Raw genomic sequence first — 24783 nt, 5'->3', positions numbered from 1 at the left:
GTGGTGGTGGTGTTACCAAAAGCTCGGCCTCTCTGTACACCAGTGCCGAACCAAATCCCGGAGACAGAGTTTTGGGTGAAGTAGAAAAGGATAGCTTTATTGCTTTGCCAGGCAAAGGGGAACACATCGGTCTTCTGTCTCGAAAAACTATGTGCCCCGACCCCAGAGGATTTGATGGAGGGTTTTAAAACAGTGGTTCAAAGGTGGGGTCTCTGGGCTTCCCTGGTGGCGCCATGGTTAAGAATCCGCCTGCCAATGCAGGGGGCATGGGTTCGAGCCCTGGCCCGGGCAGATCCCACATGCCGCAGAGCAACTAAGCCCGTGTGCCACAACTACTGAAGCCTGTGCCCCATGCTCTGCAGTAAGAGAAGCCACTGCAATGAGAAGCCCGCGCACAGCAACAAAGACCCAATGCAGCCAAAAATAAAAAATAAAATAAATTTAACAGCAACAAAAAAGAAAAGGTGGGGTCTCTGACAAGATAAGGGCGTAAGCAGGCTAATCTCAGGTGGTCATCTCAATCTGGGTGAGCTTCTCTGGTCCCTTTAATCTCGCCTCAGGTGGTTTCTTGGCTGCTCCTCCCTTGATGAGCAACTGTTCAAATCCGCCCTTTGGAACTCAGGAAAGGTCATGGAGGCTGGAGTCTTGCCTAAAAGAAATGGTGGACAAAAGGAGGCCTCTGTGCCCAGGCCCCACTCGGTTTCAGCAGTATCAGTCAGGGTCCTGGATGGTTTGCCCAGACACAGATTACTGTCTTTAGCAGAAAAAGCCTCTCTCGGAAGGATACTGGGAACTCATGGCATCTCGATGGAGGTCGGACATCCAGGCTTAGAAAACAGAGTGCTCCAAAGGCTGGGCAGCCAAACCCACAGCCAGCACTGTACTCAAGGAACAACTTAGTCCCCTTGCCAGGCACTGTGCCCTCTGTCCCTCACTCAAGATTCAAGGCTTCAGGAGGGAATCCCCCACCCCCACTTGGGACCTGGAGCAAGGAAAGGGGCGGGCATCTTCGGATTCTGGACTAAGAGGCTGGAGGGCTGCACATACTAGCGAACTACCTCTAAAGATCTGGTGCTATGGTGCTAACAGAAAGAGGCAGGGGTGAACGCTGGACAGACCAACAAAGGAAAAAGAAATATCCACTGCAGTAGATTCTATTATAAACATCCCCATTCTAGAGATGACAAACTGAGGCTCGAATAGTTAAGGGAATCTTTTGCAGCTAGTAAGACATGTGACTTCAGAACCCATAACGCCATTGTGCTTCTCTGGAGTTCTTTTTGCTCCCCCCACCTTTCCAGAAAACGTGAATTTAGTGAATCCTCGGGAAGGAGACAGGGAAATGACTTGGCAATGTCTGGCACATACTGAGCACAATAAAAGTTGGGTGGATGGATGAAAGAAGGGAATTGGGGAGCAAAGGAGAGGTCATTTGGAGATATGTGATGAGGGTTTACGATCGCATGGGGTGGGCTTATCTCTAAGCAGACCTGAGTTGATCCAACCTCCCCAATCCTTATTCTCAAATCACTTAGTTCCTGCTTTACCAACAACCGAGGACTTTTTAGACGCTCCCTTGGCCAAGCGCCCTGGCCGAGAATTGCACTGTCACTTGCGACCAGCTCCCTGGGCCCGAGGACGAAGGGCGCAGGCCCGGGAGAGGCTGTGGCTGGCGGAGACTGACCTGGAGGGGCAGGGGCGGGGGCGGCGTGGAGGAGGCGGAGGCCGGCGGTCAGCTCTGCTCCAGCTCGATTGCCATGTCCCGCCAGGCGAAGGACGACTTCCTGCGGCACTACACAGTCTCGGACCCCCGGACCCACCCAAAGGGCTACACAGAGTACAAAGTGACGGCTCAGGTGAAGTGGGGCCCAGCGGGGACTTTGCCCTTTTAACAAGGGGGGGGCCGTGTTTTACGTTAAGGCAAGACGCTGCTGTAAGCTCCCAAGTTAGACGACAGATATGGATTTCCCCTTTAAGGGGAGGTGCCGGTAGGGCCTTAGTTTACTTCTTTAGCCATCAAGGGGCGGGGCCATAGGAGGGCGGTGCCTTTTTAAAAGGGCGTGACAGCCGTTCCCAGACTGAGGTGTGGGTGACCACGCGCAACGCGTGACATCTATCCGTCAGGCTGTGAATTTCTTTTAAGTTAACATGAAAACTCTGGCTCAACTCAAATACTGGTTAGTTCTCCAATCTCTTGGAGTAAGTTTTATCTATTGGTTTGTTTGATATTTATATAAAAGCCCTTTAAGGAGTTGAATTACTTTTAATTTTTAAAAAAATAATGCTTTGTGTATGACTAAAAATTCATACAGGTCAAAAGAAATTAAGGAGTAAGCCTCTTCACACAGCAGGAAGTCAATAGATAAAGACTGAAGTTGATGTATGAAGCAGTAACAACGTTATAAGCATATATAAAGACGGAGGAAATCATGAAAAGAATTAAAAACAAACAGTATAACAATATCTGTAGAATGATATACAAGAACTGCCTAGGGAAGATTTTTCACTGTAAAATTTTTGTACTTTTACAATTTTGAAGTAGGCAAATATTAAACTGGTGCATTAATGACTATTGAAGTGGAGCAAAAATGTAGAGACTTCCAAAGTGATTTAGAAATTTATTTATTTTTATTTTTGGCTGCGTTGGGTCTTTGTTGCTGTGCGCGGGCTTTCTCCAGTTGTGGTGAGCGGGGGTTACTCTTCGTTGCTGTGCGCGGGCTTCTCATTGTGGTGGCTTCTCTTGTTGCAGAGCACGGGCTCTAGGTGCACAGGCTTCAGTAGTTGTGGCGCACGGACTTAGTTGCTCCGTGGCATGTGGGATCTATCCGGGCCAGGGATCGAACCCGTGGCCCCTGCATTGGCTGGCGGATTCTTAACCACTGTGCCACCAGGGAAGTCCTCCTCAATGTTTTTTAAATATAGTTTCTTTTATCCAAAATATTTTAGGCAAGTCTGTTGTGAAAAGCAAAGTCCAGGGTTTCATTGCTAGCAGTCCCTCCACAGGTCATGTCCCCTCTCTGAGCCTCTACTTCCTCATCTTTTAAATGGGCATGTGAATCATGTCTGCCTCCCTGGGGTCTAGGATAATGAACAGATGTTTTGAAAACTGTCAAAGTTACTTCAAACTGTAGGATTTTTTTTTATTATTATGAACGTAACATAATGAAAATGGAGTCTTTTTTTCCACCTAAGACACCAGTCTGCTCTTTCTGGGTCACAACCCCAGTGAGGGTTTCTTCTGTGTCTGGGAGTGTTCACACACACAGGCTTCCTCCTTTAAGGGAGAAGTGGCTCCTGGGACAGAACCTCATTCTTTAGAGAACTTGGGGTTCTTTGTTTTCCGAAGGAGATGCAGGAACTTGGCCCATTGAAGGACCTGAGATAAAAGTTGGGCTGAGAATGGAGTCCTCTAGATGGGCCTTTAGGGACCTGGGGCCCTTTACTGGAGTGCTTGCACTTGCACCTAGACAAACAGAAAAAACAAAGAAACTATAAGGGGCTAAAAATAACTGTATGCCTGCAAAGCCTAGGCAGTTATGAACAATAAGATACAAAAAGACCACAAACCAGTTGCCACTTCTGAGGTGCCTGGAGCAGAAGCAGGGTACTGCGCATGATCCCCGCACACAGCACCACCAAGGGGGTGGGCAGACCACCTAAGCCGCCCCTCCAGCCCAACCCACAGATCTGCCCCTGCCCTCACCCCATTTAAGGAAACAGTCAACCCTCCTCGGAGACAGCGGATAAGGGCACATGTTACTTGTTTTCCATCCCAAACCAGTAAAGCCTTAGGTCCCAATGAAGCCGTGCCTGAATTTCTCAGCTGGCCTCATCAATTTCTGTTGATTAAAGAGTCCAAGGACCGGTAACAATTTGACAGATGAAGAAACTAAAGTGCATGGTAGAAAAACTGCTAAAAGTTACACTCAAAGCCTTAAAGCCAGGACACCTTGATACCACTGGCCAAAGCGCTCTGCCCCTTTGAAGGTGGCTAGGAGGTGGCCCCGATTTTACAGGGTGATGGGGTGTCTGCGATGTCAATCTCTGGTCTCACTGGTTCTTAACTTTCTTCCTCAGTTCATCTCAAAGAGGGACCCGGAGGATGTCAAAGAGGTGAGCCTCCTGGGAGGAAGGGACCATTTCGTAATTCCAGATCTGGAAACAGTAAAGGGACGGGGGTAACTCTGCCAGGAGACCAGCCCCCTTCCTCGCTGGCCCTGGGAGGAGAGGGTGCTGTGCCCTAATGCACACACAGTGTGGGGCCAGGCTGGGGGTGGGGAAGGCCACTTCCTACCGTTGTTCAGCCCTGTCGAGTCACGTGTCCCTCTTAGGTGGTGGTCTGGAAGCGGTACAGTGACTTTCGAAAGCTGCATGGAGACCTGGCCTATACCCACCGCAACCTCTTCCGCCGCCTGGAGGAGTTCCCTGCCTTCCCCCGCGCCCAGGTGTTTGGTGAGTCTTGATCCCAGCTTTCAGGCCAGAGATGGAGAGGGCATTGAGCAAAGGGGACCCCTGCTGGTGAGGGCTGGATAGAGGGACCCTGAAACTCCTGGCAAAGACGTGTTTCAGACAGCTGGAAGGGCCCTTAGAGATGGCCTCATTTGACAGATGGGGAAATTGCTCTGCCCTTATTGTGTGTTGAGCCCTTTAACATTCCTGTTCTCATTAGCCCCATTTTCAAGATGAGGAAACTGAGGCTCAGGGAGATGAAGGGGCTTGACCTGTAAGTGGCAGAACCTGAACTCCAAGCCACAAGCCAGTGTTTCCTCTAGACCTGTGCAGCCACGGACCACCTGTGGTTGAGGAGCCCCAGAGATGTGGCTAATCTGAACTGAGATGTGCTGTCTGATCGAATACACACTGAGAAAAGAATGTAAACTATCTCAGTAATTTACATATTGATTACATGTTCAAATGAGAATATTTTGGATATACTGGGTTAAATAGAGTGTATAATTAAAATTAACCTGTTTCTTTTTACTTTTGTAAAATGTGGCTTCTCGGGAATTCCCTGGTGGTCCAGTGGGTAGGACTTGGCACTTACACTGCTGTGGTCCTGGGTTTGAGCCCTGCTCGGGGAACTAAGATCCCACAAGCTGGTGCAGCACGGCCAAAAAAACGAAAAAAGGTGGCTTCTAGAAAATCGTAAATTATACATGAGGCTCATATTCCTTGTTACGTGTATCTCTAGACTCAGAGGAGATGTTCTTTTGTAGCAAGGTGAAAGCTTGTTCCTGGTAGATTATGCCAGGTAATGCGAAGTACAGCAGGTTCCCCACCCTGACAGCATGATAACTAGCCCAGAGTTAAATAACCCTGCATGATACCTAGACCAGAACAGTGAAACTGTAAAAATGGGGCTACTTGCTGTGTGACCTTGGGTGAGTCAGCTCCCCTAAGTCTTACTTTCCTCCCTAATACATCAAAACCACCTGTAATTATCTGTTTCCTGTTGGTTGCCTGCTTCCCCCTGTCTAGGATGTGATACGCATGAGGGCAGAGACCTTGCTTTTCTCTCATTCACCTTCTGAACCTAGCACATAGTAGGTGTTCAACAAACATCTGGTAAATGGATGAATAGGGAGGTTGGTCCCTCCTTGCAAGACCCTCACCCCAGGCAGAGCCAAGGAAGACTCCTAGGAGAATGGGGAGGGGGGCAGTGGGCTCCTCAGAACCAGGAAAAGTGGCCTGGGGGCCAGAAGCCCTTGTGGGTCACTGTTCTCTCCCTGCCCCTTGTCCTGGCGGGTGCAGGCCGGTTTGAAGCCTCAGTGATCGAGGAGCGGCGAAAGGGGGCCGAGGACTTGCTTCGCTTTACTGTGCACATCCCCGCACTCAACAACAGCCCCCAACTCAAGGAGTTCTTCCGGGTATGTGTACCTGCTCTCCCCCTGTCCTCCGCACCTGGGAAGCTTACCTGCCCACCAGGGTGCACCCTGTGACTCCCCGTGGCTGGTCTTTCTCTCCTGAAGGGTGGGGAGGTGACACGGCCCTCCGAGATGTCCAGAGACGTGCATATCCTGCCACCCCCTCTGATCCCCACACCGCCCCCTGACGAACCCCGGGTGCAGCCTCATGAGCCCTGGTTGCCCCAGCCGCTCCCTGCAGAGAGGAGGGGCCTCGAGGAGTTGGAGGTGCCAGGTACATGGGGTGGGAGAAGGAGCCAGGGCTGGAGGGCCCAGAGCATGTGTATATGGGGGGTGGGGACCACTCCCTCCTCAGTGAAAAGCCTGGGGTGTTTCGCGGCTCCTCTACCACCATCCTGCTGAGGAACTCTGCACAGGTCATTTTCCTTCTCTGGGCTTTAGCTTCTTAATCTGTAAAATGGGCACAAACCCTAAGAACGGGCTTATGTATGCCTGTGGTTGCTGAAAGGATACAGTGAGAGGGTAATTACATTTTGAAAGCTGGGAAATAATAAAAGCAGGCATGTCCCCAATGATCTATTCCTCAGTGGACCCCCTGCCATCCAGCCCTGCCCAGGAGGCCCTGGATCTCCTCTTTAACTGTGGGAGCACCGAGGAGGCGTCCAGTTCCCCCGGCCGAGGCCCCCTCACCGAGGCTGAGCTTGCCCTCTTTGACCCCTTCTCCAAGGAAGGTAACAAGTTGGGACAAGTGAGGGGTGGGGCGAGGGCGGTAGCTGGGCAGGAGGTCCTTAGGGGCAGGGAGGCAGAAGCGGGCACAGCCAGTGGCTGGCCTCGCCTTGCCCGTGTAAATCTGAGAAAGGCGGCCCCTGTGGGTGAAAGGCAGCCTTGGTGAGAATTAGAAGCAGTGACCTTCCCCCGTGCTGGCGAGCTGGACGGTCCCGTACAGTGAGCAACCACGGAGGAAGTGAGCCACTTCCCACCATGGCATCTTCTCCCTGAGAAAGCTGTGGAACCAGCAGGATGTCACTGTGCCCCGGGAGGATTTCAGTTCCTTTGCTGGAAGCCCGAGGTGGGGTTTCCTGGCTAGCTTGGGGTCTGGCTGTAGATCTTCTGCCAAGAGGCCCTGTTGGTCAAGGGAGGGGAGGTCTGGGTTCAGAGGACAGCAGAGGAGGCCCCTGGAGCAGCCACTGACATGTGACGGCACCAGAGATGGAAGGCCCCCCATGGAGGCCCTGGTCCTGAGCTCCTTGTCAGATCAGGGACTTGACCATCCCAGGCTCTGAGACACGGGGTCTTTCCGTTTTAAAATTCTCCAAGTTTATGCTGTTACTGCAACTGGGGTATTGAAGTGGCTGACTGCACTTCCGGATCATCACGCAGCAGTTTCATTCTGGATTCCGCAGCAGTCTTTTTAAGCCCATTTTTTGGCTTCCCTTGGTGACCTCTTGGGTAGGCCCTTAGCTTTCTGAGGTCCGATCCAAATCAGGACCTCAGTCTCCCATCCACTTTTCTCCCATCCACGTCCCCGCCAGCTCAGGCCTGACTGCCCTTGGCCATGGTGACAAGGGTGTGAGGACTGTCCTTTTACTCTTCTTGTTCTTCTTATCCCCCTGCCCCGCTCCCAGGGCTGGGGAAGGGAAAGAAGGGACTGGAGGGGAAAGGCAAGAGTGGTGTCACCATGGCTGATGAACCGGCCACAGGTGGGCGGGCATCCAGATACTCTGCCTTGCCCCAGCCAAACCCCCTGGGGTACCCAGTGCCCAGATGCTTGGGCAGGAGCCTGTCAAGACTCCTCAAAGGCAGCTCCCATAAGACATTCCCTTGGCCCACGGACAAACTCCTAAACCCTTGCCCACACCAGGCCTGGAAGTGCACTTCACTCAGATGCTGCCTTCTACCCTTGCCCCTCTTTGTGGGCACCTCCAGCCAGCCTTTCACCGTCGGAATTCTCCAGGCGAGGAGCCGGCGCTCGTCTCTCTCTTTTCAGCACATACACCAGGGTCTTGAACTCAAGTACTAGGGCATCCCAAGAACTCTTCCGTCTTCTGCTCCATTAGCAACACAGGGAGGGCTGTAGTCCAACTGGGAAGTGAGATGTCACCTCCCCTTCCTGTAAGAGGCCCCTGGTCTCCACATGGGGTCCCTTGGATAGGGTTGGAGAGAGGCCCACCCTTCCCTCTCCAGGCCGGTGGTGTGCAGCGGTGGTTCCCAGTCCTGCACCTTCCCTTCAAAGGCCCTTTCATCAAAGATTCACCAGATCTCTAGCCTTCTTTTGTGTAAGCTATGGAGGGCATCTTTAACCAACTCTTTGCCAGTCCTAGAGGATATGAGAGCCCTTCTGTCTGGAATGTGCGAATACCTACCACCCCCTGTCTTCACATTTGGGGGCCTCAACTGAAATTGTAAAACCTTAAAAAAGCCTTGAGATTTTCTGGATCCATTATCCTAAGATTACAAGGCTTGGAGCATTTCTGCCCTTGACCTGGCATAGTTGGTCTAGCATCCTTCAGTTAAACTTTATGGAGGAAATTCTTGGATTTATAGGTCAAGTGTAGTCAGGACGGAAGTAGAACCAGTGACCCAGAGCTTGCAAGCTAATGTTAATGTGTACCTAAAGAAAGAATTAGGCTACACTGTACATCTGAAACTTATATAATATTGTAAATCAATTATACCTCAAAAGAAAGAAAGAAAGGAGGAAAGAAAGAAAGAAAAAGAAAGAAGGAAAGGGAAACAATGAATTAGGGAAGTAAGGGTGTTTTTACCAAAGTACATGAACTCCACCAATCAAATAGATCATGGCTAGTGTGCTATGTACAAGTGGCTTTTGGATTGCTCAGGCACTGAAGAACCCAGGACAGGCTGGTGGGCAAGAGAGGTCTGGGGATGGACAGCAGGCCCTGGGAATAGGAGGTCCAGTCTGGCTTGAGTCCTCCATATCTGATTGCAGAAGGTGTAGGCCCCAGTCCTACCCACATGGGTGAGCTGGCAGCATTGGAGGCAGAATCTGAAAGACTGGACCAGGAACCCTGGGAGCCAGGAGGGCAGGCGGAGGAAGAGGACGAGGAAGGAGGGCCCGCCCCTGCCTATCTGAGCGAAGCCACAGAGCTCATCACCCAGGCCCTACGGGATGAGAAGGCAGGCGCCTACCCTGCAGCTTTGCAGGGTTACCGGGATGGTGTGCACATCCTGCTTCAGGGAGTTTCTGGTGAGCGGGACTGGAGGGCGGAGGGTCAGGCTTGGGGTACTGGCTGGTGCAGTGAAGAGAGAGGAAAGTAAAAAACAAGTCAAGGATCAGAATTGCTCCTCACTGGCCAATTGTATAACCTTGGGTGGCCTCAGTTTTATTTGTAAAATGGGGAGAATATATCTGCCTCCCAGGGAGCAGGGAAAGACACATGGTGATGCTCTGAACTGTAAGGGGCTAGACCAGGGGTTCTGAACCCAGGTATCTCTGCTGAGCCATTCTGTCTTCACAGGTGACCCATCACCTGCCCGCCGGGAGGGTGTGAAGAAGAAGGCGGCTGAGTACCTGAAGCGGGCAGAGGAAATCTTGCACCTGCATCTGTCCCAGCTCCCACCCTGAGACGGGAGAGGACCCTTTCCCAGGACTCTAGCTCCAGCACTGCCAGCCACCCTCTTCTCCTCTCCCTGGTGCCTGGCCTGATCTTCTGGTCTTGTAACTCCAGAGGCCATTTCTGTGTGTAACTGGACCAAGAATGAGACAAATAATGAATTCTCAGTTCCCTGACCACACCTGCCACCTTGGAATCAGGGACTCACAAGTCTGATCCTGCCTATCTCTATCTTGATATGTGAGCAGCAGCTCTGGTCCCTAGGCTCTTTGTTTATCCATCTAGAACCGGGGTCTGCAGACTATGTCCCGCACCCAAATATGGCCCACTGCCTTTTTTTGTAAGGCCCACAAGCCAGAAGAGTTTTTACTTTTTTTTAATAGTTGAAAAAATTCAAAAGAATAATATTCTGTGGCAGGTGAAAATTACATGAAATGTAAGTATCTAAAAAATAAAAGTTTATTGGAACACAACCAGGCTTGTTTGTTTATGTGTTGTCTATGGTTGCTTTTTCACTACACCAGCAGAGTTGAATAGTTGCAGAGTTGACTGGTTACGACCTGTAAATCCCAGAACATTTACTGTTCTGGCCCTTTGCAGAAAAAGTTTGCTGACCCCTGATCTAGAAAATAGGGAGAAGAGTCTCCAGGGAAACATTAGAGAATGACAGCAAGGCCCCTTGAGCCAGGTTATTGGGTGAAGAGGAACCAAAGCGGGTGCACGCACTTCGGGCCCGTGGTTCAAAGCCAAACCGTGATGATTCAGAGGGCTGGAGCCTGGGAAGGCGTGGCCCCACTCCTGCCCCGCCTCTCCTACAAAGCGATTGGTTGCGGAAGGGACTACAAACCGGAGCATCATGGGAGTGGCCCAGACCGCCGAGGTGCATGATGGGCGGGCTTTAGCTGGGCCTGAGCGTGAGGAACAGTGTTGACCCTGAACTACAACGCAGAGCATCTCGGGAGGCCTGCTCGAAGATCTGTGGGAAGCCAGAGGACTCGGTGAGAAAACGGCGGAGCCAAACGAACGGCGGGGATGCTTAGACCAGGGCGGGGAGGCGGGCCCGTCGGGGTCGGCCCCGCCCCGCCTCCCCTGAGCCTCCGCCGGCCTTGGCGTGCTCTCCCGCAGGATGGGGCGAGTAGCCGCCCCTGTGCACGGGATGCTGAGCGCCCATCCTTCCCCCCCAGCCCACCCATGCCCGGCTACGAGCTGCCCGTGGGCACGTGCGTGGACATGTGTCCGGCCGCTGAGCGCGCCCAGCGCGAAAAGGAACGCCGCCTGCACCGCTTCGAGGTGGCGCCGGGGTGTCGCGGGCACAGGCCCCGAGCCGACCCGCAGCGCGCAGTGAAGGAGTACAGCAGGCCGGCCGCCGGGAAGATCCGGCCCCCACCGAGTCAGCTGCGTCCGCCGTCCGTGCTGCTGGCCACCGTGCGCTACCTGGCCAGCGAGGTGGTGGAGCGCACCGACGCGTCCCGCGCAGAGGTAGCCAGCTTCGTGGCGGACCGTTTGCGCGCCGTGCGGCTGGACCTGGCCCTGCAGGGCGCGGGCGACGTCGAGGAGGCGTTGGTGCTGGAAGCGGCGCTGGCAGTGCTGCTGGCAGTGGTGGCGCGGCTCGGACCCAGCACAGCGCACGGGCCAGCGGACCCGATGTTGCTGCAGGCCCAGGTGCAGGAGGGCTTTGGTTCTCTGCGGCGCTGCTATGCGCTGGGCGCCGGGCCCTACCCCCGGCAGGCCACCTTCCAGGGCCTCTTTCTGCTCTATAACCTAGGTGAGTCGGGGTCCCCACGATAGAACAAGGGGCAGGCGGCCCTCCGTGAGGACAGTGGAGGCCGGGAAAGGAAGGAGAAGCTTTAAAACCTCACCAGAAGCTCCCTCTCCATCCCTGCCTCCTAAGTGTGTGTCTCAGCCAATGCACAAGATGTACCGGCTCCTACTTGGACCTTCTGGCCTGTCTCTTCCCATCTTTGGGTCTCAGTTTTCTCGTTGCAAAAGTGGAGGGGATGGGGTTAGAATGGGACAGTTGACCTAGATAGTGTTTTTTTTGTTTGTTTGTTTTTGTTTTTGCGGTACGCGGGCCTCTCACTGTTGTGGCCTCTCCCGTTGCGGAGCACAGGCTCCGGATGCGCAGGCTCAGCGGCCATGGTTCACGGGCCCAGCCGCTCCGCGGCATGTGGGATCTTCCCGGACCGGGGCACGAACCCGTGTCCCCTGCATCGGCAGGCGGACTCCCAACCGCTGCGCCACCAGGGAAGCCCTAGATAGTGGTTTTCAACCTTTTTTTTAAACCTCCAGTTCAGTCAGTGTTACAAAGCAGCCAAGAACACATATGCTAACAAACGTATCTGAAACAGAAGGTTCAAGACTAGATCTTTTCTATGGATGGATGGTGCATTTTAATAAATTCTTTTTAATTGTAATAAAATGCTGTTGACTTCACAACCACTAATGGGTCAGAAGCCTCAGTTTACAAAAAGTGACCCAAGTTTCCAGTGTCGTGATTCTTGGAAGGGGAGCAGAGGCAGAATTTGAAAAAATAATTGCCTCACCAGGCGGACAGAGGAGGATGTGGCAGAAGCAACTCCCAAAACTTGGGGCAGCTACGGCAGTGGAGAAAGGGCTGGGTTGGAAGTCAGAAAACTCAAGATTTGGTTGGGTCAAGTTCTACTACGTACAAACTCTAAGGCCGTCTGAGGCAAGTCATTAAATTATCTGGGCCTGTTTCCTTCCTCTGTAGACACTGCCTCACTTTATTATGAGGACCCAGACTATTTGAAGGGGTTCTCGAACCTCTGGCAACAAATTCTGATGTGGCTTAGGAAGGGGCCAAGGGGGAAAGGGGGAGGGAGGGTGGGCTTGGCCTGGGGGAGGGGCGTGGCCAGACTGGGAGGTGGGGGTGGGGTGGGGAGTGAGGTAGCGTGATGAGCTCCGAGGAGGGCCGGAAGGAGGTGGCGGAGGTGGCGTGGCTGAAGACCCGAGCAGGTGGGAGGGGAGATAGGGGGAGACCTAAGGGGATGGCACGGGAGGTGGGCCTGCTCCAGAAGGAATCAGCGTCCTCATTTGGGCTTCCCGCCCTCACAGGCTCGGTGGAGGCCCTTCACGAGATTCTGAAGCTGCCCACTGCCCTGCGTTCCTGCCCAGCCCTGCGCACTGCCCTGGCAGTCGACTCTGCCTTCCGCGAAGGCAACACTGCACGCCTGTTTCGCCTGCTCCGGACCCTGCCCTACCTGCAGAGTTGCGCCGTGCAGTGCCATGTGGGCCGTGCCCGCCGGGGAGCCCTGGCCCGCCTCGCTCGTGCCCTGAGCACCCCCAAAGGCCAGACCTTGCCCCTGGGCTTCATGGTCCACCTACTGGCCCTGGATGGGCCCAAGGAGGCACGGGACCTGTGCCAGGCCCATGGACTGCCCTTAGATGGACAGGAGAGAGTTGTGTTCCTGAGGGGTCACTACACTGAGGAGGGGCTGCCACCTGCCGGGACCTGCCAAGTACTGGTGGGGAACAAGCTTGGAGGGCGCACCCTGGAAGAGGTGGTCACGGCAGAGGAGGAAGATGAGGCTGTAGACACACCCAAGTCTGCGGCATGAGGAGGGCTGTGCAGTCTCCCAGAGCCCCAGGAGTGGGGCTGAAGCGCTCAGGTTTTTTTTCATGATTCCCACACAGTAAAAGGAACTCGTTGGGCATCCCTGGTGGCGCAGCGGTTAAGAATCCACCTGCCAACGCAGGGGACACGGGTTCGAGCCCTGGTGAGGGAAGATCCCACATGCCGCGGAGCAACTAATCCCGTGCGCCACAACTACTGAGCCTGCGCTCTAGAGCCCGTGAGCCACAACTACTGAAGCCCGTGCGCCTAGAGCCCATGCTCCGCAGCAAGAGAAGCCCCGGCAATGAGAAGCCCGTGCACCGCAGTGAAGAGTAGCCCCACTCACCGCAACCAGAGAAAGCCTGCGCGCAGCAACGAAGACCCAACGCAGCCAAATATAAATAAATAAAATAAGTCTAAAAATAAATAAATAAATAAGTGAAAGGAACTTGTCTTGCAAGGACAGCAGCTAGGCTCAATTTATTTGGGGAGGGCAGGGAGGAGTTGAGACATGCTAGGGGCGTGGGGGGAGCGGAACCCAAATTGGGCAATGCCCTATCCACCCTGGGCCTCAGTTTCCCTGCTGGTCACTGAGGAGTAGCTCTGGTGGTCTCTGAGTTGACATCTAAGGTTGCCATTATGCGTCCCATCCTAACCCACCCACCACCAAGAGCAGTTGGTGGTTTTGCCATCCCCACCATCCCTATCTCCTGTTCACCCTTTGCCAACCAAGAGCCAGGAAGAGGGAAAGTTTCATCTGGGGCTTGTCACTCCCTTCAAGTGTCCGCACCGGTGGGGCCCTGAGCTGTTGCCTCAGAAGTTTGAGAGGGTCCTGTGGTCGTGCCCTTTCCTAGCATCAGGAGAGACGGGGACACACTCAAAGAAAACTGGAGTGGGAGAGGGTTAGGATAAAGGGTGGGGATGGGAGCTGAAGAATGAGGGCTAGGGTCAGAGGTCAGCCACAGGCCTCAGGGTGGCTGCTGCGCCCTCCAGGGCCACCACCAGGATGCTGAGCTGCCTCTGCACCTCAGCCCAGGCTGCAGATCCGGGGCCTGTGTTCATGGCCTTGGAGCAGGCATTGGACAGGCCCGGGAACGTGGGTACAGAGCCGGTGCGGGGTGCCCAGAGCACATGGCTGACAGGAGAAATGGGGGAGGATAGGACCATTCAGGGGCCAGGAGAGAGGGGAGCTTCAGCCCGGAACAGCTCCTGTATACAGCTAGGCACAAAAGCCCCTCTCCACTGGTGGTGGGAAGAGATGCAGGTTCTAGTCCCAGGGTGACCTTCACCGATTTGCCTCCCATCCTTTAAGCCTGACTCCCCAACTGTCTCAAGGGAGTGGGTTGTGCTCTAAAGGCCAGCAAAACTGACATTTTCGTCCCTCCAGCGGGTGCCCATTGCCCAGCCTCACTGCACCTCGAAGAGCTTCAGGACAGGTTCACCTGTAGTAGCGTTCCTCTGGGAAGGCTCGCGAATTCAGGAAAGTCCGTTCCAAGAGCATCAGCTGGTCATTGAGCATCCGCACCTGCAGGGGGCTGGAGGCGACAGGGCCCTCTGATCACCCTACAGCCAGCAGCCCAGCTGCCAGCCTGCGTCCTGCCCTGGATGCCGCCCTCCCAGACACCTGCTTGCAGCCCTTGCTCACTCGGGGGTGCCCTTCTGCAGTGCTGATACGTGTTGGCCCAACACCGTGGCTGCCTCCTCAAACTTCTCCACTGCGGTCACCAGAGGTCCTGTGGGGAACAGCCAGCATCTTAGCCCTGGGGGTGCAGGGCTCCCCATGCCTCAGTGTTGGGGGGGCTCCGTACCCAGGCTGATGTTGTGCTGCTCCAACAGGCCACCAAGGTCCTGCTGGGCAGCCTGCAGGAGGCTGCGGAGGGTCTCGCTGTAGTCACTGACATTGAGAGGCAGGAAGAGGCTGTCACTGAGCCGGAGAAGCACACTGCCCACGGTCTGGGCCACGGCCTGATGGCTGCTGAAACCTTGCAGGAAGCGCAACAAGGCCAGGACTCAGTCTTCAGCCCATCCTCCTCCAGCCTCAGGATGCCCCTTGCCCTCATCCTCACCAGGGTCCACAAACTTGTCCACGTAATCAAAGGTGTCAAAGGCTGTGTGGTAGGTAGGGTAGATCCGGGCTGAGGTCTTGCTCTGGGGGAACAAGACCCAGAGGTGACAAGCTTGGGATGGGAAGTGGAGGGAAGCATACAATGTAGAGACATTATTTCAATTCAATTGTCACCACATCTGTGAGGAAGGTTCTAGGATTCCTACTTTACAGAGGTGGAAGCAGGCTCAGAGAGGTTAAGTAACCTTCCTGACATCACACAGCTAATAAGTGGCAAAGCTGGGTCAGGTGCCAGTTTCCCGTTTCACATGAAGGAGAAGAACCTGGGGTTTGCAGTCAGACAAGAGGACTCACATCCCAACTCCACCACTCAAGAGTGGTGGAGCCACGGAGGGGTGAAAGGGCCTTTTGGGGCATCAAGCAGGGAGACAGGCTGGGCACTCTGCATCCCTTATCTCACTTTACCCTCAGACCACTGGTTTATACTGTTATTTAATCTATTCTGAGATAAACACTTTAAGATCTCTGGAGTCAGGATGCTTCCTACAGTCAGTGTCATCCTGCAACTACCTGACAGTGCTTTCTTCCCTCCTGAATAGTGCGTACCATGACAGTGCATCTTATACTCAGCTGTATCTTAAATTTGATAAAATAACATAGATGAGGGTGAACATGCTCAAGAGAGGTAAAGAAACTTGGCTGAGGTAGCACAGCTAATGAGTGATGGAGCTGGGTTCAGTTTGCACTGGAGCGGCCCGAAGGAGAGGAGGGGGCTGGTGGAGCAAGGAACCGGGATGGGGGACGGAGGGGTGTCCGCTTACCCGGTCATAGGTGTAGGCGATGTCCATGGAGGAGATGCCCAGGAAGTGAATGAAGGGTGCGTAGTCGCTGCTCGCACCCAGAGTGCCCAGGCTGCGGTCAGGAAGATGGTTAGGCTGCAGGGCGCTGGGCCAGCTCACCAGCCCGGAGTCCCCAGCCCGGCCCTGGGCTCACCTGGGGACCAGGCCGTACACCGGGCTGCTACGGTTGGAATATCGGATCCAGTTGTCATAGATGCTGAGACTGCCGGGGCCTGGTGCGCGGATCTGAGCGGAGGGGGATCTAGTCTCGGGGCTGGCCCCTCCCCAGGCCCCACGACCAGGCTGCTCCTCCGCTCTGCCCACCCGAGCCCACGCACAGTCCTGCGGGTCCTACAAGGCCCACCCCGCAGCCTCAGTCCCACCCCCAGCCCTTCTAATAAGTACCAGCTCCAGCCCCGCCTACCCCGTGTAGCCCCGCCCCGCCCGTCCTCCTCCCAGCCCAGCTCCCAGCCCCTCCCATTTCCACCTGTTTGGCTGCAGAGAAGATGACGCTTTGGACCGGGGGCGTCCCCTGCGCCCTCAGGGTGGCATTGGCTGTGAGGGGATCCGAGAAAGACTCTATTCGGGCCCCGCCCTTTCGTTTCCCTCCTCCCCGAGTAAGCCCAGCCGCCCCTCATACCAAACACCGAGATGTCCACGTTGATGTAGGCTACGGCGCGCTCCTGCAGCTTGCTGAAGGACTCCTGCAGGCGGGTGGGACCCCGTCAGCCCCGCGCTGCCCTGCCCCGGAAACCCCCTCGAGCGGCGAGCTGCGGGGCTCGCTCACCTCCGTGAACTCTGTGGAGCCGATGAGCCCAAACTCCTCTGCCCCCCAGCTCGCAAACACGATGGATCTTCGGGGACGCCAGGTGCCTGGGAAGGGGGATAAAGGGCTGGAGGGCAAGATTCCTCGGATCATGGGGTGGCTTAGGGGGAAGGTTGGGGATGTGGAGAGGAGGGAGGACTGGAACGGGCCGGGCACAGGCTACTGGAGGTAGGTGCTGGCACCTCCCTGGCCAAGCCTTCCCTGAGGCTCCATCCTCCTTTTACCCGCGCCCCTCCGCTTCTGTGACAGCCCCCAACATTGACGCCAACACCGATCTCCCTCCGTCAGGGGGTCCCTTCTGCCAGAATGCCCTATCCGCCTCTTCTCTCTGGCTATGCTGATTAGAGGTCCCCCAACTCTCTCCTCCATGCATCCTATGCAAAACTCTCCCCTAATCATCTTCACTTGGCGATGATACATTCACATTCTCCTTAGAGCGTTATCCACATTGAGCCAATCCTTACAACACGTCGTGAGGGACAGACTATGACTCTCTCCATTGAGGAAACTGAGCCATAGAGAAGTTTAATGACTTGCCAGGATTACACAGCTGGTAGGCAGCAGAGCCAGGGTTCAAATCCAAGGCCTGGCTCCAGAATCCAGGGGCTTAACCAATGTCCCACATTGCTTCTCATAGCCTCCCACAGCCTGGCTTCCATCTCCAGTCTCTGTGCTCTCGCTGCTCTTGCCACAGGCCTCAGCCACCTCCCGGAAGCCTCCGAGGTCCTTGCTTGACCCCCTCACCGCCTTCAGATTCCCCCTACCCCTCCACAGCGCTATGGGCTCCTGGCTGTGCTCCCGTCTCTGGATGCAACTCAGTCCCCTTTGATCATTCCTCATCTTTTTGTTTTAAACCAAACTTTTTAAGTATAGGGACTTCCCTGGTGGCCCAGTGGTTAAGACTCCGCGCTCCCAAGGCAGGGGGCCTGGGTTCGATACCTGGTCAGGGAACTAGATCCCGCATGCCGCAACTAAAAGATACTGCGTGCCACAACTAAGACCCGGTGCAGCCAAATAAATAAAATTTTTAAAAATTTATTTTATTTTATTTATTTATTTTTGACTGTGTTGGGTCTTCATTGCTGCGCGCGGGGTTTCTCTAGTTGCAGCGAGCAGGGGCTACTCTTTGCTGCAGTGCGCAGGCTTCTCATTGCAGTGACTTCTCTTGTTGCAGAGCACGGGCTATAGGTGCGTGGGCTTCAGTCGTTGTGGCTCGCGGGCTCTAGAGCACAGGCTCAGTAGTTGTGGCACACGGGCTTAGTTGCTCCGCGGCCCGGGGATCTTCCCGGACCAGGGCTCCAACCTGTGTCCCCTGCATTGGCAGGCAGATTCTTTTTTTTTTTTTTTTTTTTTGGGTTCGCGGGCCTCTCACTGTTGTGGCCTCTCCCGTTGCAGAGCACAGGCTCCGGACGCACAGGCTCAGCGGCCATGGCTCACGGGCCCAGCCACTCCGCGGCATGTGGGATATTCCCGGACCGGGGCACGAACCCGTGTCCCCGGCATCAGCAGGCAGACTCTCAACCACTGCGCCACCAGGGAAGCCCGGCAGGCAGATTCTTAACCACTGTGCCACCAAGGAAGCCCTAAAAATTTTTTAAGTATAAAATGATTACATGCTTGCAATGAAAAATTCTCATTTTTTTCTGCCAAAAATGCATAAGATGAATCTAATCAGACAAACCCAAATTGAGGGACAGTCAACAAATGAAATATCAGGATCATGAAAGAAAGAACAGCTAAGAAACTATTACAAATGACCCACGCAACTACTACATGTGCAACGTGTGATCCTGGATTGGTTCTTGGACGAGAAATTTCTTTTGCTCTAAAAGTTATTGGAACAGGGGCTTCCCTGGTGGTGCAGTGGTTAAGAATCCACCTGCCGGGTTTCCCTGGTGGCGCAGTGGTTAAGAATCCGCCTGCCAATGCAGGGGACATGTGTTCGAGCCCTGGTCCGGGAAGATCCCACATGCCTTGGAGCGACTAAGCCCATGCGTCACAACTACTGAGCCTGCGCTCTAGAGTCCGCGAGCCACAACTACTGAGCCCATGTGCCACAATTACTGAAGCCCGTCACCTAGAACCCTTGCTCCGCAACAAGAGAAGCCACTGCAATGAGAAGCCCACGCACCGCAACAAAGAGTAGCCCTCACTCGCGGCAACTAGAGAAAGCCCGTACGCAGCAACGAAGACCCAATGCAGCTAAAAAAGTAAAATAAAATAAATAAAGTACTTTGCCCATTTAAAAACAAAACAAAAGTTTTCAGAACAATTGGCAAAATTGTTAATTTCCTGATTCTGAGCATTGCACTGTGGTTATGAAAGAAAATGTCCTTATTTTTAGGAAATATCGAGCTCTGCCACCTGGTCCAGCTGCTCCTTCCCACATGCTGTGCCCTCCACCTGGATCTCCACCCCTACCGCTCCCAGAACTGCCGCCTCCCTGCGCTCTGGCTTGCATCTGGAAAGCCTGGTAGGTATTTTTCCTTATAGCACGTTTCACAGTTGTCATTACAGCATGAACTCTGGTGTTCACTGGGGGATGTCCAGTGCCTAGAACTGGCCTGGCACATAGTAGCCACGGGGGACATATTTGTTGAGTTGACGATTGTCCGTCACCCCTGCCTCAACTGGGCTGAGACTCCCTGAGGGCAGAGCCTGGGCACTGCCTCGCTCGAGGCCACATCTGGCCTCGCTTCATTGGAGGGGCCCAGGAAACCCTCAGAAGGTATTGCACAAGTTCCCTGCACCACACTGGGCTACTCGAGCGAGGCCAGGGCTGGTGTCCATGCATGTCTGCCCCCAGGGCCCTCAAGCTTCGCCCAAGTGGGAACTGGAGAATGAGAGAGAGGAGGGGGGACAGGACGCCCAAAAGCTCGGGGAGGACTGAGCTGGAGGCGACCTCCTGGGGAGAGAGTCCCTGGACCAGGGGAGCAGGATCCGCTCACCCTTCTTCATCAGAGTCCCCAGGACGCGGGAGAGCTCCAGGAGGACAGCAGTGCCACTGCTGGGGTCCACGGCCCTGTGAACCCAGCTGTCCCGGTGGTTTCCATACAGCACATAGCGGTCTGGCGGGAGGAGCAGAGTCAGACGCCCAAGTGGAGGAGCGAGGGTGGGTGGGGCAGCCAGGCTGGGCAGAGGGGGCGTGGTCAGGGGCGCTCAGAGCAGGGCCGGGTCCTGGGGGTGCAGGGAACAGTGAGGCGGCGCTCACCAGGCTCCACGGCCCCGCGGATGATCCCCAGGACGTTGGAGGAGTTCCGCAGCTCCAGGCGGTTGTAGACACTCACGTTCACCTGGCTGGGGGAGCGTAGGGGTGTTAGGAGTCTTCCCCTCCACCAAAGTAGGAGAAACTGAGGCCCAGAGCAGGAAAGGGACCTGGCAAGATCACTTGCCTGGAAATACCAGGAGAGACAGCGAGGCTAGAGCCCAGCTCTTCTGATTCCAATTCTCCTTTGTACTCACTCACTTATTGGATACCTAGTGTATGCCAGCAGCGTACCAGGCTCTGGGCGATGACTGAGACAGACATGGACCCCACCCTCGTGAGGCCTCCCTCTCCTGAGGGAGGCAGACCCCAAGGAAGTGAACAACTGCAGGCAGTGAAGGGGCTTGGGAGGACACCGACAAGGTACCTGGTGGCAGGTGGGGAGGTTAGTGCAGGCCAGGAATGACAGAGCGTGGGGAAGGATGTTCCCATCAGCAGGAACAGCAAGTGCAGAGGCCCTGATGTGGGAAGGAGCTGGGTGTGTTCAAGAGAGGGGGCGGCTGGAGAATGGAGGTCCAAGGTGAGGTGGGGGGGGACCCCACAGGGCCTTGTGAGGCACGCAGCTGTTTCACAGGCTTCCCCAAAGACAAGACAGATACTCTGGAATCAGGGAGGGGTTGGGAGACAGGAGAAAGGGAAAGGCCAGGCCTTGAAGTGAGCACTGAGGAAACCAGGATCAAGGAAGCATAACAAGGGAAGAGAAGGGAAGCGTTGGGGGAGGAGGGGGCCCCATCTCACCTGCCTGCTGGGAAGATACCATCAGAACGGAAGCTGGGCCCCAGCTTGTAGTCACAGCCCAGGGCTCCCTGCCAGGCAGCCGGGGCTGAGGCTCCCTGCAGGTTGCTGGGGAGGAGGAGGAGGCCCATCAGAGCAAATATGGGTGCGGGGGTTGAAGTTTGGGGGCCACTGGAGAGTGGGAAGGAGACCCCAGGGCAAAAGCTCACCAGAGAAGGACTTCTGCATCCTTGAAGCCAATGGGCTGAGTGGGAATTGGGGGAAATCCGGAGGCATTGTCAGAGTCCAGGCGGAAGGAGGAGGGGTTGGCTGGAAGGTAAGGAGTCAGGGGGTCCCCAAAATACTCAAAGTAGGAACCTCGCTCCACCCCCGAGGGAGGAAGTCCCCAGGAGTGCGGGAAGGTCTCGTTCGGCAAGCTTTTCCCGTCGTTGGTATCTGCAGGGTCCGTGTACACCAGCACCCCAGCCACCCCATACTTGGCAGCATTCACAGCCTGCAGAAGGCAGAGGAGGCTGTGTTTAGGGGAGGGGCGAGAAGGGGGCACATCTTGTTCCTCTTCCTCCCTCCCTCACTGTGGAAGCCAGGACAGATCTGTCTTCCCACCGGCAAGATGATACTTAACGCAAGTCATTTGTTGCAGTGCCGCTTGAGGCAGCAAAAGACTGTTGAGCCTAGGCAACGGCTCATTAATGGGGTCATTAAATAAACGGAGGTACCCTACAGTGGAGTACTATGCAGCTGTGTAAAAGAAGGAGGATGTGCTCCTAAACCCATGTTCATATAAACACTGTTCATAGTAGCCAAAAGGTGGAAACAGCCCAACCGTCCATCACTGATGAATGGATAAGGAAAACCTAGTATATAACGTGCAAAGGAATATTACTGATTCTTAAAAAGGAGTGAACTTCTGATACATCAATGAACTTTGAAAACATTGTGCTAAGTGAAATAAGCCAGACACAAAAGGACAAATATCACATGATTCCTCTTATGTGAGGTACCGAGATGAGGCAAATTTATAGAGACAGAAAGTCAAATAGAGGTTACCAGGGGCTGCAGAGGGAGAATGGGGGAGTTAGTGTTTAATGGGTACAGAGTTTCATCTGGAACCATGAAAGCATTCTGGAAATGGTTAGTAATGATGGTTGCATAATATTGTGAATATCCTTAATGCCATTGCAGTGTACATTTTAAAAATGGTTAACCTGGTAAACTGGTAAAATGTATGTTACATATATTTTAGGACAGTAAAAACAAAACAGTACATTAAAAAAAAAAGATCAAGGACAGAGTTTATGCACCAATTGAGAATGACCTCCAGGACGTATTAAGGTGAAAAAAGCATAGCTCAGGACAGTATATTTATGCTACCTTTATATAAAAGGAGAAGGAAGTAAGAATATATCTTCATATGTTCTTCTTCCCAAAGAAACTCTGGGTACATATCCCATAAACAAACAAACAAGCTACCTTTTTGGAGGATGGCATTATGAGAAAACTTTTTCACTCTATACTTTTTTTTTTAAACTGGAAGTTTCATAATCTGTATAATTCCACCACGCCTGTTCGCCTTTCTTCTCTTTTCTTTCCATTTTTTTACCCCCAGCTCTTATCATGGGCACTTCTTTTATTTATTTATTTATTTTACTTCTTTTTAAATTGTGATAAAGTACACATAACATGAAATTTACTATCTTAACCATTTTAAAGCATACAGTTCAGTGGCATTAAGTATATTCCTATTACTGTGCTACCATCACCTCCATTCACCTCCAGAACTCTCTTCATTTTGCAGATTTGAAACTCTGGACCCACTAAAGACTAACTCCCTAGTCCCTGCTCCCACTCTATACCTTTTTATATCTAAAATAAATAAGTAAGTAAACATTTAAGAAAACACAAACATGTAACCCTCAGTCAAAATTTTGTGTTGAGGGCTTCCCTGGTGGCGCAGTGGTTGAGAGTCTGCCTGCCGATGCGGGTGACATGGGTTTGTGCCCTGGTCCGGGAAGATCCCACATGCCGCGGAGCGGCTGGGCCCGTGAGCCATGGCCGCTGAGCCCGCGCGTGTTGAAAAGAAGCAAGTTGTGGAGGAAGGGACAACAGGAGGGATTTAAGTCGAATGTTCAGAAGAACTATGTCACAGGAGGACTTAGACTTCCAGAATATACCAAAGCTGAAAAATGTGCCCAATTCCTTTATTTCCCAAGGCTCAGGGAGGTTAGGGGAGATATCAAGGTCACACAGCACCTAAGTGTTCTTTGGGCCAATCAATGGGCTAGAGCCTGGCTGGGCAGAGTGCCAAAGCAGGCCATTGGTGGGTGGAAGGAATCCTTCACCCTCTGCTGCCCTGAGCCCAGGGCTTGGCCTACCCCTCAGCCCTGCTCCATCCCCTTCCCCACACATCCTCCTGTCCACTGGGGGCTGCTGCTTACCTTAGCCCTGCGCCCTACACCCCCATAGCGGGTCAGGACGATGCTATCTTGGAGTTTGATGCCCTGTTGGTATAGCTCCATGAAGTCTTCTTCCGAGCCCCGGTTAGCATAGATGAGGAGGCCCTGTTCCCCAGAGAAGGTGACCCTTAGAGCCAGGCCCAGGAAAGAAGGGGAAAGGCTGAGTGGCAGGATGAAGGATTTAGATTCTGTCCCCCAACCTCGCCTAGAGCTTATAAGCTCCCCAAGACAAAGTCACACCTGGTTTGCTCTGTGTCCAGGTACCCTGTATCAGGCCTGGCTTTGAGCAGGGCCCATTAGTGTTTATTGAATGACTAAGTGATGGGCAAAAGGAGTCGTAGTGGAGTGTGGAAGCAAGTAAATTCTGGGTGGGGCTGAGCCCCAGTTGAGGCACTTTTCTTCAACTGCCCGTGGGTCAGGATGGGAGCAGCTGGGGTAGAAGCCAGCGGGAGCTGGGCCATGGCAGTGGGGAGGGGGTGTCCCAGGCCCACCTGAGGGGTTCCGGGGGGAGCATAGGCAGCATATGGTGGTACCACATTGGGGTCCCCCTGCTCCCCAGTCAGGTTCTCTTCACTTCGTTGGGAGGAGAAGAGGATGCCCCCAGCAGGACCCACTGTGGAGAGAGGGCAGTGTCCGGGCTGGGCCGGCAGCTCCCCCGGCCCACAGGCCTCCCCAGGCCAGAGCAGGACCTCACCAACAGCCACACGGTTGGGCTGCTTCTGGCTGGGGAAGGACAGCAGCACTTCGTACTCAGAGGTCCCGGCTGAGTCCAGGCCCGACTCGGGGTCCTGCCAGCGCCGCAGTAGCAGCTGCACCAGCGCCTCATCCCGGGGGCTGGTGGCCAGGTGCGGCTCCTTGGAGAGTTCTCTGCAGGGTGGGTCCAGGGTCAGGGAGGAGCCTCTGGCAAACAGGAGGGGCACCTGGGCAGGCCTCTCACCTAAGGTTCTCCCGGATCCTGTTGGCATCGAGCTGTCCCACGACAGCCTCAAGGATCTCCAGGTCCAGGTCCTGGGAGGCTGAGGCACTGGGGGCTGGCAGGTCAGTCCCCTTGGGGATGGCAAAGTGGCCCAGGATGATCCCCAGCCCCAAGAGGGCAGCGGCCCCCAGCACCCCTCCAAGCACCTTCACGCACTGCATCCTGTGGAGTCTTGGCCAGCTGGTGTGGCTCCTTATAGATGGGGTGTCGGGTCCAGTTAACCATTACCTAATAGGTGGCCCTGCCCTTTGGCCACTAGCTGGCAGGGAGAGTAAGGGAGTGTCCTGCAGGAAGGGCCAGGAGCTCTTCACATCCAGCTCGATTTCTGCAACATTCACTTGGAAGAGACCTCCAAGGGGCATCAAATCCATACCTGGATGCTGAGGCTTGGAGAGGGACAAAGTTTCACCCACGGTCTCCCAATAGGAGAGGCCAAGGTAGGACTAGAGCAGGGCTGGGCCTGCTGCCCACCACCCCTGCCTCTGTTTCCCTGGTGTCATTCCATCTCCAGCACATCCAGCCCTGGCTACTTGATTGGGTTTTAAGTTCAAATCCCATCCTTTGCTAGACGTAAGTTGTGTGACCTTAGGCAATTCACTTAGCTTCCCTGA

At 54.2% G+C, this 24783-nt stretch overlaps 3 protein-coding genes across 8 annotated transcripts; 2 read left to right on the top strand and 1 right to left on the bottom strand.

Moving 5' to 3' along the window:
- Window positions 1-1722: 1722 nt before the first annotated feature.
- Window positions 1723-9912, top strand: SNX15 (sorting nexin 15). 6 transcript variants are annotated; one of them, XM_067748427.1, is made up of 8 exons: window positions 1723-1856; window positions 4078-4113; window positions 4332-4452; window positions 5752-5867; window positions 5970-6138; window positions 6452-6595; window positions 8815-9072; window positions 9344-9912. In XM_067748427.1, the coding sequence occupies exons 1-8, from the start codon at window positions 1758-1760 to the stop codon at window positions 9448-9450; spliced, it is 1050 nt and encodes a 349-aa protein (XP_067604528.1). In that variant the 5' UTR covers window positions 1723-1757; the 3' UTR covers window positions 9451-9912. The 6 variants fall into 6 exon arrangements, with proteins under 6 accessions (XP_067604528.1, XP_067604527.1, XP_067604530.1 ...); XM_067748426.1 differs by having other exon boundaries at window positions 6425-6595; XM_067748428.1 differs by lacking the exon at window positions 1723-1856 and adding an exon at window positions 1879-2199 and having other exon boundaries at window positions 6425-6595.
- Window positions 9913-10553: 641 nt separating this feature from the next.
- On the top strand, window positions 10554-13473 carry SAC3D1 (SAC3 domain containing 1). Its single transcript, XM_067748419.1, has 2 exons — window positions 10554-11204; window positions 12515-13473. The coding sequence occupies exons 1-2, from the start codon at window positions 10631-10633 to the stop codon at window positions 13015-13017; spliced, it is 1077 nt and encodes a 358-aa protein (XP_067604520.1). The 5' UTR covers window positions 10554-10630; the 3' UTR covers window positions 13018-13473.
- On the bottom strand, window positions 13469-24577 carry NAALADL1 (N-acetylated alpha-linked acidic dipeptidase like 1). The gene is made up of 18 exons (XM_067748425.1): window positions 24134-24577; window positions 23891-24063; window positions 23688-23809; window positions 23179-23301; window positions 20953-21236; window positions 20747-20851; window positions 19955-20040; window positions 19692-19811; window positions 16705-16790; window positions 16558-16621; window positions 16405-16472; window positions 16072-16163; window positions 15900-15990; window positions 15080-15161; window positions 14822-14995; window positions 14659-14746; window positions 14456-14548; window positions 13469-14148 (listed from the first exon to the last, which is right to left on the bottom strand). Exons 1-18 carry the CDS (start codon window positions 24331-24333, stop codon window positions 13962-13964), a joined length of 2238 nt encoding a protein of 745 aa, XP_067604526.1. The 5' UTR covers window positions 24334-24577; the 3' UTR covers window positions 13469-13961.
- Between the last annotated feature and the right edge of the window lie 206 nt (window positions 24578-24783).

Source organism: Pseudorca crassidens, chromosome 9 (genome assembly GCF_039906515.1).
Source record: "Pseudorca crassidens isolate mPseCra1 chromosome 9, mPseCra1.hap1, whole genome shotgun sequence".
Lineage (NCBI taxonomy): Eukaryota > Metazoa > Chordata > Mammalia > Artiodactyla > Delphinidae > Pseudorca > Pseudorca crassidens.
The sequence above is the reverse complement of the archived record's forward strand: the minus strand, read 5'-3'. Positions and strand labels throughout refer to the sequence as shown.

What these genes read in the sequence shown, in the direction of transcription:
- SNX15 (XM_067748426.1), top strand. Translation starts at nt 1,758, where the DNA reads ATGTCCCGCCAGGCGAAGGACGACTTCCTGCGGCACTACACAGTCTCG. An exon ending in ACCCGGAGGATGTCAAAGAG is followed by an intron (nt 4,114 to 4,331) that starts GTGAGCCTCCTG and finishes TGTCCCTCTTAG; the next exon opens with GTGGTGGTCTGGAAGCGGTA. An exon ending in CCTGCTTCAGGGAGTTTCTG is followed by an intron (nt 9,073 to 9,343) that starts GTGAGCGGGACT and finishes CTGTCTTCACAG; the next exon opens with GTGACCCATCACCTGCCCGC.
- SAC3D1 (XM_067748419.1), top strand. Translation starts at nt 10,631, where the DNA reads ATGCCCGGCTACGAGCTGCCCGTGGGCACGTGCGTGGACATGTGTCCG. An exon ending in CTTTCTGCTCTATAACCTAG is followed by an intron (nt 11,205 to 12,514) that starts GTGAGTCGGGGT and finishes CCGCCCTCACAG; the next exon opens with GCTCGGTGGAGGCCCTTCAC.
- NAALADL1 (XM_067748425.1), bottom strand. Translation starts at nt 24,333, where the DNA reads ATGCAGTGCGTGAAGGTGCTTGGAGGGGTGCTGGGGGCCGCTGCCCTC. An exon ending in GGGGACTCTGATGAAGAAGG is followed by an intron (nt 16,791 to 19,691) that starts GTGAGCGGATCC and finishes CCCCCTTCCCAG; the next exon opens with GCACCTGGCGTCCCCGAAGA. An exon ending in CGTGGACATCTCGGTGTTTG is followed by an intron (nt 16,473 to 16,557) that starts GTATGAGGGGCG and finishes ATCCCCTCACAG; the next exon opens with CCAATGCCACCCTGAGGGCG.